Source organism: Anopheles coustani, chromosome 3 (genome assembly GCF_943734705.1).
Source record: "Anopheles coustani chromosome 3, idAnoCousDA_361_x.2, whole genome shotgun sequence".
In the NCBI taxonomy this organism is placed as follows: Eukaryota; Metazoa; Arthropoda; class Insecta; order Diptera; family Culicidae; genus Anopheles; species Anopheles coustani.
The window spans coordinates 30,675,962-30,689,180 of record NC_071288.1 but is presented as its reverse complement, the minus strand read 5'-3'; the positions used below and the strand labels follow the sequence as shown (position 1 = coordinate 30,689,180).

At 43.9% G+C, this 13,219-nt stretch overlaps 3 protein-coding genes across 31 annotated transcripts in view; 1 reads left to right on the top strand and 2 right to left on the bottom strand.

Annotated features, from left to right (window-relative positions):
- LOC131272578 (modifier of mdg4-like) overlaps window positions 1–8,648 on the bottom strand; it is a 48,769-nt gene extending 40,121 nt beyond the window's left edge. For 25 of the 29 annotated variants that reach the window (XR_009180141.1, XR_009180140.1, XM_058274368.1 and 22 more), the window contains exons 1-4: window positions 8,531–8,648; window positions 7,712–7,968; window positions 7,470–7,612; window positions 6,678–7,380 (exon numbers count right to left, since the gene is read on the bottom strand). Coding sequence is in view for 27 of the 29 variants with exons in the window: in XM_058274368.1 (XP_058130351.1) it covers window positions 6,678–7,380; window positions 7,470–7,612; window positions 7,712–7,925 (1,060 nt within the window). In the remaining 2 variants the exon portion in view is untranslated. Of the gene's footprint in view, window positions 1–66; window positions 1,037–1,165; window positions 1,523–1,830; window positions 2,616–3,383; window positions 3,917–6,677; window positions 7,381–7,469; window positions 7,613–7,711; window positions 7,969–8,530 lie in introns of those variants that run through there. The other 4 variants (XM_058274370.1, XM_058274372.1, XM_058274356.1 and 1 more) reach the window with 4 other exon arrangements.
- A 437-nt stretch (window positions 8,649–9,085) lies between these two features.
- LOC131272720 (valacyclovir hydrolase) lies at window positions 9,086–10,466 on the top strand. Its single transcript, XM_058274553.1, has 3 exons — window positions 9,086–9,786; window positions 9,849–10,104; window positions 10,177–10,466. Exons 1-3 carry the CDS (start codon window positions 9,225–9,227, stop codon window positions 10,274–10,276), a joined length of 918 nt encoding a protein of 305 aa, XP_058130536.1. The 5' UTR covers window positions 9,086–9,224; the 3' UTR covers window positions 10,277–10,466.
- Window positions 10,467–10,725: 259 nt separating this feature from the next.
- Window positions 10,726–12,936, bottom strand: LOC131258884 (anosmin-1). Its single transcript, XM_058260277.1, has 4 exons — window positions 12,778–12,936; window positions 11,932–12,487; window positions 11,649–11,866; window positions 10,726–11,571 (listed from the first exon to the last, which is right to left on the bottom strand). The coding sequence occupies exons 1-4, from the start codon at window positions 12,934–12,936 to the stop codon at window positions 10,933–10,935; spliced, it is 1,572 nt and encodes a 523-aa protein (XP_058116260.1). The 3' UTR covers window positions 10,726–10,932.
- Between the last annotated feature and the right edge of the window lie 283 nt (window positions 12,937–13,219).

Here is a 13,219-nt window from a genome sequence, read left to right as displayed (position 1 = left end):
TCGTGCGGTGTCCAAAGAGTTTCTTTCCATATTTACGAGCCACTCAAGAAATGTGTGGTCTTTTTGAGAATTTCGTGCCGCATCATCGTGCGCACCAAACGTTCTTGTTCGCTTGTATTTCACTTGCAGAATTAACAGAGTTCGGTTGCAACACTTCCACGACTGTCTTATTCCTTATAAATGTTCACGTTTTTTAAATATTAAGATATTGATAAATGTGTTTTAATCTATCTCCCCTAGGTATCATGTTATAATTAGTTTCATCTGCCATCTTGTAGCCAACGAACGAAGGCCAACCATTCTCCCTAAAAGTTAACACGTTCGTGTGCTGGACACACTCTGCTCCTGCTGCGGGAAAACCTGTCTGTTCTTAAACCGTTTTTGGTGGTTAGAACAAGAGCATCATAACTATTGTGCTTATGCGTTCGGACCTGGAGAACAAGATTCCCTTCTCTTCGATACCCATTAAGGTTCTGATAGGCTCTTTCTGCGTTGCTTTTTCGATGTTAGAAAATGGACCCATGAGCGTTTCGAATCACTCCTTCCCGATACAAGAGGACTTGCCACCAGGGGAAAAAGTTTCCGTATCCCTTAATGGGTAGAAAGAAGATCGTCAAACAGGAAGCTTTTTCCCACACGTTGGTGTTTTCGCAGTTCTCTTCTACAAGGGACCTTTATTAAAATCCAGTACACTGCGAGTATGTTCCGAACACTCCTGAGTCGTCTTTCGAACGGGTTTTCCCACTAGACTAATCCCCATTTCACCCGGACTTCTTTACTACATTACAGCTAAATCTTGTTTATACACTCTTGTTGAGTATACTTTTCATTTCAGAACCTGAATTGTGAATTGTTTTTTTTTCAACGATTTTCTTCCCCGGCTTTCGCGGATAGATCAGCCCTCAGCCTTTTCCAGCAGTACTCACGGGGCGGGCGGACGAACTGCTTCACAATTTGTTAATGTTCAATAACACAACGGTACCTGCTTGCACAGCGTCTCCGATACGTTTTTTATCGCTCTCATGGTTGTGCTCCACTGAAAATGAGACAAGAAGAAACATAATCAACGCGTGGGTACAAACGGCCCGGAGCGGATAAACGGTGGGATTGATTGCACAACTCTCGATCGGACACATGAGCCCCTCGAGGGATGTTCCGGAGTTACCTTTACCGTTGGATTTGTGGATGGTATTGCCGACCGTTTTCAGCCGACCGCGACACTTGGTTCCACGGTTATGCACGCACTCCCAGTAGAGGATGTCCCCTTCTCGGCCCTGTCGGCGTAGGTTCGATCGGTAGAGATACTCTTCGTGTATCAGCTGTACCCCACCCTTGCGGCTGGTGAGGAACTTGTGTTTCCTCTCGTCTGGGGTATCGCTGAGCAAGATGTTTTCCAGAAGCGACGAATGCCGCTTCGTTGGAACGGTAATATGAACTTCTTCGAGGATCTCCACCGTTTGCCTCTTGGGAACGGCAATGTGGATCTTCAGTGGTTCCGCTTTTTTCGCTGCAGCGACTAACACTGGGTGAAAATGATGCGAAGTGTTGAAAAGAATCATGAAATAGGCGTAGAAGGGTAGGATAAACCAAATTTTAAGCAACTTTACTGTATAAATTAAATTTCTTTCATTAAACTGTCATGGATGATTCGTAAGCATTGTGAATGTATTATATTTTTCTATCTTTTAGATTCTATCTCCGTTCTGTTTGTTCTATGTTACAATCTGGACTATATTTACAATGTTTTTCGACGACTAGTTATTTATTGTACTTTACTACACACATACAAAAGAATAACGAGTTTAATACGAACTCATTACTATAAAACAATACTTATTATGTGTGTTCTTATCTTCGGAACAATCGGTAACAGATAGTATGAACACATAGTTTTTCAATGGCGCAATCGTCTTTAGTACTTTACTCTTAATCTTGTTCTACATGATCATCGTCGTCCTCCTCCTCGACTTCTACCTCGACGTGATCCTCCTGTTCATGCATCATTTCCCTGGTCAAACGGTTAATACCACCGTTATCCCGCAGCACAACCTTGTACTCGGCGCCGGCATCTATCACTTCCACCTGGTTACTTGCATCGATCGGATCGCGCGTGTAAATATTCAGATACTCCTCGAGATCCTCTGGGTAGTCGAACAGGGACTTGGTACAGATTTTGCTCAGATGATTCTCGTGGTGGTGTTCCCGGCGTATGCTGACCAGCTGGTTGAGTTTGGTGACGCACGTCGCATTGCAGCGATATTTCAGCAGATCAGAGCAGCGCCACGTGGTGCGTCCATTTTGCTGCACGATCTTACGATTGTAGATGTACCCACCGTACACCAGCTGAGCGCATTTCTTCTGCGATCGTATGAACTTCACCACACCGGAATCGTGCGCTTCCGATGGTTCGACCGTTTCCGAAGAGACAAGGGACGTCGTAGAGTGCGAACCGAAAGCCGAGAACGATGATTGCGCCTTTTTACCCATCGACGACGTTTGGTTTCTTGCGCGCGGGAGGACTCTTCTCCGCCGACTGGCTGATCCTTTTGCGACAAAGTCAACGGCATTGTCATTATTGTTGGGCTGAGCAATTGCTCGATCCGAGGACGACCGTCCTAAAATGAACACGCATCAAGCGAAAAAAAAGGAAAAATGGAATGGCATGCTGTATTGCTTGTCGCCTGTGAAAGCGGTGTGTATACGGAAACCCATGTGTTTTTTAGAAGAAAACTAAAATCCCGTTCAAACAAGATGATTCAACTAAGAGAAAAGGCTTTATTTCGGATTTTTCAACTTTCGTGAAAAGTTTACACACTTACGATAAGTTAATCAGTTGATTGTTTTATGTATTTTTATTCAGGAATATAACTAATTCAACATTTGAAAATAAAATACGAATAGATGAAACGAGAAGGCACCTCAATAAACTGCACTTTAGATTGACCGCTACGGTTGTACTATTAATTCATTAGTCCGTATTGTTTAGATTGACCACTACGGTTCTACGCCAAATTCAAAAGGTAGAAATTACACCAAATGTAAAGAGTACCAATGGTATACTCGCAAAATTAATCTACTTGTCTTGTTTTGGTACAACGTTTTACAATTGATTCTTGAGATTCTTGGATTAGAATTCATTACGCAACTGAAGTACTATCGATTCTAGAAACATTCATTTTAATACCAATATTGTACGGTCCATACCGAGTTAATAAGAGATTATGAACTGGTTTTATCAAATCTTTTAAAGTTAATTCATTTGTTTTCTTTGAAAGCAATCGCCTTAAGGAATGATTTAAATAAAGGATCGCACCAGTGCGTGTTGGGAATGGTTTGGTAATAAGTGAAAGACCGAAGCTATCTCTACTCCCTAACTTCGATATATGGACCACATTAACATGGATATGTACGTAATTTAGCGAATATTATAATTTCCCTCGTACCGGTTTCAGCTTATTGCAATGTATCTTACTGAAACACAGGATGCACAGGTAAGGCTTATCGGGACAATCGTGACAAAATGTGGTTACCCATTTGGTTTTAGTCTTCGGCTGTCTCTCCGACTGGAGCATGCTCTGATTGAAGCAAGAAATGCATCTACCTCGCATTGCTGGTGATCCATAGTTTTTCCGCAGCTCGTGATACTTTGGTATCGAACCGGTCTGCTCAGGTACCTGCGCTTTCTTTTCCTCAACTTTTTTCGAATCGATCGGACCGTTAGATATTTCCGATTTGCACCAACTCGCCACCCGGCCAGCAGGACTGCTATCGCTAGGAATTCGCTCCGTTGGAGACGACGGGTTTGCCGACAGCTCTTTCCTGACCCGAATAGTGCCTTGTTTCCCCGCATTTCCAACTTCTATGGTTACCGATGGCAAAGCATCAGCAGTTTTGGAAAATTGCATCGATAGCGAATCTATAAATGGACATGCAGATGCAACGAAAAAAAAAAAAAAACAAAACTTGGCATGAGTTTGACGCGTTCAAAGAGCGACATAACCAAGGCAATATGTGGAAGAAATACAATGTGTGAGGGAATTTGCGAAATGAAAAGCTAAGACCAAAATTGCTATGCAATGCATTCATCGCCAGTGTATTTCCTCTTAAAAATATACGTTTCCAGAAGAAAATGCACAAGATCTCAACGTCATTCACGTTCAGTTCTAGCTCTCTCCGGTACTTAGTTATGCGAGGTCAGCTGGATTCGACAACACATCAACCACTAAAATTAAACAAAAATTATCACACTTCGCATCACATTCAGTGTGCGAAATTTTAAATAATCACAATAGATCGGATCTGGAAAGTCCTATATTCATTTGAAAGATACTCTGATACGACAGTTGATCTTGTTCATATATCCGTATCTCTCGTCAACTAATTGAAGAAAAACTAAGAAATCCACATTTTTTAACATTTTGCCAATACCGAATTTAAAAATTTTTCTTCATCTTTGAACCTTCCACACGACATATTGAAAATAGTTGTGGAAAGAACGGCAAACATTTAAATCACATAGCTATGCATACTACGTGACTTTAAAACTACTAATTTAATGAGACCAAACCTAACCTAACTCAAAATATCTTGAGGTACGAAAGCTTCCAATGGCGAATAATTATATTTGATAGAATAGCTCCAATATCGCTTATTACGAACCAATTGTACACCGCTTGGGCGTGGGCTACAAAAAAAAAACAAAAAAAAACCCGGCAACAGCCAATTCAGTGTTCAACAATCCAATACCGTTTTTGGAACAAAATAACATGGATCATAAAACGCAGAAACTTTTGAGCACTGCTCAATCGCAGTTTGTTTCCATAATCAATAAATTTTCGTTAAATTTAAATATTCGCCGAAATAGTTCAAATTCCTTCCTTACTCTATGGTCCTTTCGAGCTTATACTGTTTATTCAATACTTACGTGTTCATATCATGAATTATTCCAGCATTTTGAGCAAACATCTGTAATTAAATGTTGGCATCAAATGATCTTGTTGCTTGAGGAGAAGTGAAATTCTTTTAAATTTTTAAATAATTCAAGTCAAATTTAGTAAATGTGATCGTTGTTTATGAAATGATAAACCAAAGCTGAAGCTGAAAGATCATCTGATGCAAACATTTAACAATAGATACGCGGCTGAGGACGAGGCGAAACTACACGGAGCGAACGATTTTTCTCAGGTATCCACCTTAAGTTTTACCAACTACTTAAATACTAATAGTAATAGTAGATAAAGATTATACCCACCTGCTACCTTTGTTACCTACGAAAACCCTGGACCAGATTTTCGAAATTCTCTGCTATATGTTCTTCCAATTCCTTCTCGTGGGAAACCGTTGACTGGAACTTTGCAGCGTCTTGTTATACTTACCTACCAACAGTATTCACAGTTTATCATGCCACTTAAGGCATCGCACTTTAATTTCACTTTGGTGACAACCGTAATAATGCGTTTCTCGTACCGATTTCCAACTTTCGTTTCTTACTAAACCGTTTAGCTACATAGTAAAGGCAAAACAAATCAATTGAGTGGACATTAGAAAACCAAATGAACATTTTGATTGAAATTATTACACGAGTTCTTACGCCCACATTTAAATCGTTTTTAATCTTTTAATCGTAATCAAATGACCCTTCAACAAGAAAAAGCTATATTTTTTACCGCGAAGGAAGTCTTCTAGCGTGCCTACCGAATACCGAACCGATCTGTTATATCAAATAACGAATTTACTTTAGGGCGAACTGATATGCGCATTACCGACTTCCGCGTTTTGACAGGCATATAGTGTGTATTTATTTGATATTATTTAAAATATAGTGTAGCATAAATCCATTCAGTGGTTTAATGAACCATTGCAAATCATGAAGAATGCAGCAAGTCTGGGTAGATGAAAAGTTGTCAACGTACCTTCTCTGCTTGCAATCCTTCAGAATTGCTCCAAGAAAAAAGTATTGCCAGTGTCTATTCTCATTGCATAAACAATTCTTCGTTTCGTTTTTATCAATGCAATCCTCTTATACCGAATACATTTACATTAACGATTGATCTTTACTGGGGAGTCGTCAACAAAAACAAAATAATATTGAGACATACCTTTTACATGTTGTTACCTCTTTTCAATTCTTTGCATCTCCTGCACTGACCGTTGCACTGATAGAACAAAGCACTTTTTGATAACACATTCCCGGGAACCGCACCACAATTGTCCATCCAAGTTCTTCTTCACCACACATCATCAACTTCGATGATTTCACACACTCGCGATCATTTTAGAATAAAACACACTTAACAAAACAAGGGTGAAGTTCTACCCAAAAAGAAAATTTTCGTATTTCATACACTGCGTGTTTCTATACTCTTCCACGAAAGTAATGTTCGCTTTGAAAACACGTCATTTGTACGCCGAAGATACCTTGAAAACTGTTAGTAATAGTAAATCAAAATAAAATAGCGACTCCCCTGGAATTTCCTTGGCATTAATCATTCATTTTCAAACTACTGTTATAAGTAGCATAACTGATAAAAGATATGTTGTACCAAAAGAGCGCAAGGAAAGCAAAGATCAATCTCCCGAAAGGTCTTACGAACTTATTATAGACCTAAGCAATGAGAATCGTATGCCGACGCCACTGATTTCTTGCCCACCAATACCAGTATGATGAAGACACCTACCTTGTGCCGATTGTTCCGTGCCAGTGCCACCGTCCGATGTGTACGAGTCTCCGAATCCAGATGCGCCAGCCTTCGCGTCCTCTCCTTCGGTGAAGTAAGACTCCTCGAACTTGCCCATCTCAGCGTATTCGTCCTCAACGTAGTTTCCATCGTCATCTGCCTGTTCCTGTTCGACCGACTGTTCGTGTTCCGTTAGAGTGTGTTCCTGTTCCGCTTCCGTTTCGACCGTTTCGATCTCTCCCGTTTCGTCCGCGTATTCCGGTTCAGCCTTGGCATTGATCGATTCGATAGGTATTTCTACGTAGTCCGGTTCCAGTACTTGCTTCACGATTTGCACCGTCTGCACCTGCGGGGTGGCTTCCGGTGCTTCCAATGCCTCGACAGAGGCGACGGACAATTTCGTGCGCTTGCTCGGTTGGATCGGTATTACGGTACGCTGTTGCAGGGTGCGCTTTTGCGTGGTCGTGTGTTGCGTCTGCTGCTGAACTTGCTGCGCGGTGACATGGTGGGAGGATCCGGCTTGAATTTGTACTTTGTCATCACCACTCTCTTCCGATTCGAGTTTGTAGGAGTGTACTCGGGTACGTTGTACTTTCGTCCGCGGAGATCCACCGGTGGCGGTAGCGATAGGGACGCTGATTGTCGCCGGTGGTGCAGCTATTACTTCTTTGGCAGGAGACTGTTGAGCTGGAGCACTGTCTCCCTGTGTGTAGGATAAAACGTAAAAACGAACATTGTATAAGCAAACAGCGTCCCGACCGATCAAACAGTTTCATCATCATCTTCACTCACCGTCTCCGTCAGTCCTTTTATTTGCAGAGCCTCGGCTGTGCTGATAAAGGCGGGTAAGGCGTCTTGCTTCACATTTACCTCCCCACAGTACATAAACTGTATGAGATCTTTCAACGCTGAATGGCTGACATCTTTAAGGAAAACTGTACAGAACACATAAGATAGAATTAGAGTTTGGGCTCATACATTGAATGTGTTTTGAAACAAAAAAAAAGAAGATAAAAAGCTTCATTGATACTTACTGAATGCGTGCTGTGTTGCGGGCACTTGCGTTAGCATTTTCCGGAAATATGGCGAACATACTGATAAAATTAGCCGATGTGCTTTCACTAACTGACCCTCGGCAGCAAGCGTCACGTCCACGAGATCGCCCCGTAGCAGCGATTCATGAAATCCCGCTGACAAGTTTGTGTTAAAATTATTCCAACACAGAGAGAACTGCTCGTCGTCCGCCATCTTGGACGACGCTATCTTCCCGCTCGCAAGCAATTAACGGTAGCTGTTGAAAAGAACCCAAGAAAACGCTTGTAAATTGGCTTGAATCCACCGACAAACCAAGGCGTGGTTTGAATTCTACACTAAATTAGTTTTCCCATTGACCGGCTTGGAAGAGTAGCTTATATTTTCCAAAGGAACGAATAGTTCAACGCGAGTGATGACGTAAGCGTCCCCTGACACGGCGTCATTTCATGTTATAATTGGAAAGATGCAATATTCTAAAAAATCTAGCGATAAATAAATTCCAATTCCTATTTGTCGTATTTAGCATCATAACAATCGATCAATAGCGGCAAAAGAACTCGAAATTTGTTAACTCGCATTCCTCGAAAAATTCCCTTTCGAACATCTGCCAGAAATCGAGCACACCTACATTAGGCCGCCATTTTCTCGACATCGATTTTTCGACCGACTCGACACGAGTGGTGAGAAAGAAATATGGCGGCTAACCTGCTTCGCGGAGCGCTAGCGTTCCACAAAGGGGCGTCCCTGCTAAGACGACCGAAAAACACATTTTCCACTTAATTTTCCCCCTTTTTGATGTCCCTTTGCAACAAACTTACCTTTAAGTCACGTTTTACACCTAATTCAGTGTATTTCACACCAAGTCTGCACAATAAAATAACTTGCACATACGAACGACACGCGACGACACGTCCGTTCGCGAGGACCACTTCTTCTCGAATGATTCGAATCGCCGCGCGAACCGAACGTTGGGGCGAATTGGTTTGGTGAAAAAGCGAATTCGCTCCCGAAAGTCGTCGGGCGAAACGCGCTCTTTCTCGCACACTGACCTCTTCGAGGTCTGTTCGAGTATTTGTCTCTAAGTGGGGCTAGACCGCCCAGTTGATAGAAATTTAATTTTTTGCTGCTGTCATGTAGTTACAGCAAGAATTCCGGCAATTTACATGGTGGTAAAACCCAAGAGGCGGTAAAACGAACCGAGTTCCGACCGTTGGCAAATTCAAGTTTTCGCCCGCGTCGGGCGAGATGTGGTGTTGGTGTTGGTGATCACAGAATCCGCGACGTGTGTTGGTAGTTGTTGTGCCGTTAACCGAGGTGCTTCATGCAAAGCTGGTTAGGCGTCGGTCAAGATTCTTAACGAATTACGATTATTATTCTCCTTTTGTTAACATCAAAATAAACAATGCAAAAAGTCACATTGAAAGAATTTCACTCGCGGCTAATCAATCTCGAAGTGCCTTCCGGCCGTTTTACTGGGAATAATTATTCAGAACCGGACGAAACATCGTAGAGATGCGTCTATTTGCGAGCATCGCCCGCAGCAGGCATCTGGAAGTACTCATCAGAACAACACTTCCGTTGTCACCGTCGCGTCGTCATTTACCGTTGGTTGGTAGTTTAGCGCGTTCGATGTGCAACACGGCTCCGGTGGCGAAGGAACGCCAGCTCCAAATCGGTTCCAATGTCGTACACTTCGTCGAAGCAGGGGCGGGCGAGCGCGGTGTCATACTGCTACCCGGAGCACTCGGCACGGCATGGACGGATTTCAAGCCGCAAATCGAGCGACTTCCCGAGCTTCTCCCGCAGCACCGGGTGATTGCCTGGGACCCCCCGGGCTATGGGAAATCGCGGCCACCGGATAAAGCATTTTCCGTCGACTTTTACGAGCGTGACGCCGCCGCAGCTGGGACGCTTATGCAGCAGCTGGGATTCGAACGCTACGGTGTGCTGGGCTGGAGTGACGGTGGCATTACCGGGCTTATATTGGCCGCCACCCAGCCGAAGCGAGTGGACAAATTGGTTATTTGGGGATCGAATTCCTACATATCGGATACAGAGGCTAAGATATACGAAGGTATGTAGTCACATGGAAATACCGCGCTCTTTGCTCACTGATGCTTCACCTGCTTTCTTTAGACATCCGAGATGTACAGAAATGGTCGGCGAGAATGCGCGAACCGATGGAACGGGTCTATGGCGTTGAGGGCTTTCCAAAGCTGTGGTCAGCGTGGGTGGACGGATTGCTACGTATCTATCACGAACGCAAAGGCGATATCTGCAGTGAGAAACTGAAACATATCTCTGCCCCTACGTTGATCGTACATGGCGCTAAAGATCCGATGATCGTTCCCGAGCACGTGCCTTATTTATTGAATAACATAAAAAACTCAGAGTAAGTTTTAAATTACGTTATATTGGGGGTGTCACCAGATGAATACCGTACCTTGTTTTCTTTTCTTTGAAGCTTACACGTTTTCCCGGATGGCAAACATAACATTCACCTTCGTTATGCCGACGAGTTCAATGACATTGCAGCTAAATTTCTTTTAGACCAACGTACATGAAAAACTGCATCGAGCCTACTATAAAATGCCATCAGAGGTTAATCCTATACTGTTGCCTACTTTTACGTCCCGTTTTTATTTGAAGCTGTAGTGTAATACGTTAGTTAGCGGTAGCTCATTCACATCTAATCTGTCGAACCATGTATTGTCCGCTTAAAAAGCTAAATAAATGCAAGATATTTTATAAAAAGCAGCAAATTGTACTCGCATTACATCCAACGATGAGAAACACAAATAAAAGGGGTATGAACGCGACCTTGCTCGAGACCGGTCGGCGATGGCGTCATCATGCTGTGTATCTTGTACGAATTACGAATGGAAGGGTCGATGACATCACATCGAACATAAAAATAAAGAAAACAGTTATAATGGCGATCATAGCATTCTAGCATGCCTATGTATAATCACAAATATTTTATTTTACTTTCTTCAACTAGACATCTCTCTGCATATTAAAAAAAATTGGTTACACGCTAACGATGGCAGCACAATTGATCTATGGTAATTCAGATGGCAATAGGAAAACAGGAGACACTACTATGGAACAGCGGGAGCAATCAAACAGATATCGACGATAACTCTGAAAACGTTCTACATCTGCATTGCACAGTGACGAAGTTATCGTTCCGTGTTTTAACTGTCAACCGAATTTTATTTCACACGTTGCACTCCGGGGGCAAATTTGCCGGCAGAACATTGGCCAGCTCGTCACTCGGTATCTGCTCGCACTTTGGTGTGCCAAACGTTCGAACAATGTCGTACCCGGGACCACGTCGGTGGCCACCTATCCGCACACCGACCGTATATCGTGTGTCAAACTCGAGCTTGTTGAACTCGTACGTATTGCGCCGCAGGACAACATCGTGCCAGGAGTGGGTTCCGTTCCCTCGTGAAGCCGTCATCAAACAGTCACGGTTTCCACGACACATGTGTACACGGTAGCGCCCGAAGCCCTTCTCGGACCAGCTGAGCCGTACCGTCAGACCAGTTTTGCGCAGGACAAACTGATGCCGGATCGTTCCGGTGGGTATACCGGCTGATCCGACACGGCCTGCCAGCTGCTGTGACCCTTCCCTCAGGCCAGGATGTGCCTTGGGTCGACGGTAGGCTGCGTCACCCATGAGCAGGTTGTCAAGATTAACGACGCCATCATGGCCAGGCGGACTGGAGGTGTTCACCAGCAATTGGTTGGCTGCCGACTTGAGACGTGCCTTGCCGTACACGCTGATGGCTTGGATCTGAAGATAGTAGTAGCGATTGGGCAGCAGTCCCTGGATGTCGTAGTGTCGGATAGGCTGTTGTGGAAAAGCGGAACAATCGAGTCGGTGATCGAAGGAGATCTTCGGCCGGGTTCCAGCACCTCAACACTTACCGCCGTAATGGTTGCCATCTCCTTGAACAGCGAAGAGTTGTCCGTCTTCGAGCGGTTGCCGGTATAGTTGAGGTAAAGGCTCCAGCTGAGCTTGTACTTCTCCACCGGAAGATCCGATTTCGAGAGATTCCACGAAACGCGACAGTTGTATGTTCGGTTCTCGTTCAGCACCAGCGGACCAACGGTGAGACTTTTCGGTGGCTGCGGTGGATTCGGTCCTGCAACGTAGAAAACCCCGCGATAAAGTGAATGTTTTCCATTTTCTCATCTACCCGGTGCTTACTTTTACTGAGCTGGAACGGTTGCGAGTGTACCGAGTAGCCACGGGTTCCCATTTCATTGACAGCGGCCACGCGTACCTGATACCATCGGCCGGGCTTCAGTTTCAGCTCGCCGATGTACCGCTTCAGCGTGCCCAGATTGTCCTGGATGAAGCTGCCCGGCATATGCAGCTGCCAGTCGTTCTCCATCCGGTGCTCGGCGTACGTCTTGCCGATGTGGAAGCGTGACTCGACGACGTAATACGTCGGGCTCGGTTCCTCCTCCAGCTTCATGTCCCACTGAATCCGTGCGGTTCGGTAATTGCGCCCCTTCTCGAGCAGCGACACGTGGAACGGCACCGGTGGCAGCCCCTTGATTTTATCCAGCCCTTGGGGCGTCTGGCAGCTTTGGCCGCACGAGTGCTCGCAGCACCGTTCCACGCCCGGACACTTGTAGTCCAGACCGTCGCACGTGTTGAGGCATATGGTGTCCAGCTTGCTCGGTGGTTTCGGTGGACAGTCGCCATATTTTTTGTACGCCGAATTTTCCAGATAGTTCTTCACGCATTTGTTGTTACACTGAAAATTGGGGAAAATTATGTAAAACTTTTAATTTTACGAATTGGTGGTAATGTTTTTTGCATCGTTTTCTGTTTTCCGTTTCGTTCAAACTAATTAAATTCAAACTAAATTAAATAAAATGTGTTATGACTTTCAAATAGTAGAATTATGCAACTTAATTTCCCAGCAGCTTAATAATTTGCTAATAGTGCCTTACTAAGCCAATTCATTTCTTTCTGTAAGAATATTGATTAATCCACTTCCTCCTCGTGCACTGACACGTGTAACTTAAAGTATCGCATGCTTACCTGTTTATCGTACGTACAGTTTGATCGACATCGTGCAATCAGCAGATAGTCGGTGCCGTTCATAGTTGCCAGACTGCCGGCGAGAACGGCAATCGGAATGTAGAAGAAAAAGTGCTGAACTATTACTAGCCGCAAGAGATGTGTTTTGCTTTGGAACATCTGAAAGATAAACAGTGAAACAATCAACATTAAACCATTCGTGGAATGTAATGAATCAGCCCTTACACTATCTTAACGTTTACAAAGACTGAGGCTGGTTTTTCGAAGAGAGTTGGTATTTAAAACTTTTCAACTGTGTCTGATCCTCTTGCATCCTCGTAGCTAATAAATCAATTCACGTAAGAACCACACGAGAGGCTTAAATTAGAATCATTCGGATGTCATCCTTCACCGAAATAGAAATCAGTCAGGACGGCAATGAAACAAACCCATGTGCTATCGA

What these genes read in the sequence shown, in the direction of transcription:
- LOC131272720 (XM_058274553.1), top strand. Translation starts at nt 9,225, where the DNA reads ATGCGTCTATTTGCGAGCATCGCCCGCAGCAGGCATCTGGAAGTACTC. An exon ending in AGAGGCTAAGATATACGAAG is followed by an intron (nt 9,787 to 9,848) that starts GTATGTAGTCAC and finishes TGCTTTCTTTAG; the next exon opens with ACATCCGAGATGTACAGAAA. An exon ending in AATAACATAAAAAACTCAGA is followed by an intron (nt 10,105 to 10,176) that starts GTAAGTTTTAAA and finishes TTTTCTTTGAAG; the next exon opens with CTTACACGTTTTCCCGGATG.
- LOC131258884 (XM_058260277.1), bottom strand. Translation starts at nt 12,936, where the DNA reads ATGTTCCAAAGCAAAACACATCTCTTGCGGCTAGTAATAGTTCAGCAC. An exon ending in ACCGTTCCAGCTCAGTAAAA is followed by an intron (nt 11,867 to 11,931) that starts GTAAGCACCGGG and finishes TCTACGTTGCAG; the next exon opens with GACCGAATCCACCGCAGCCA. An exon ending in AGATGGCAACCATTACGGCG is followed by an intron (nt 11,572 to 11,648) that starts GTAAGTGTTGAG and finishes TTTCCACAACAG; the next exon opens with CCTATCCGACACTACGACAT.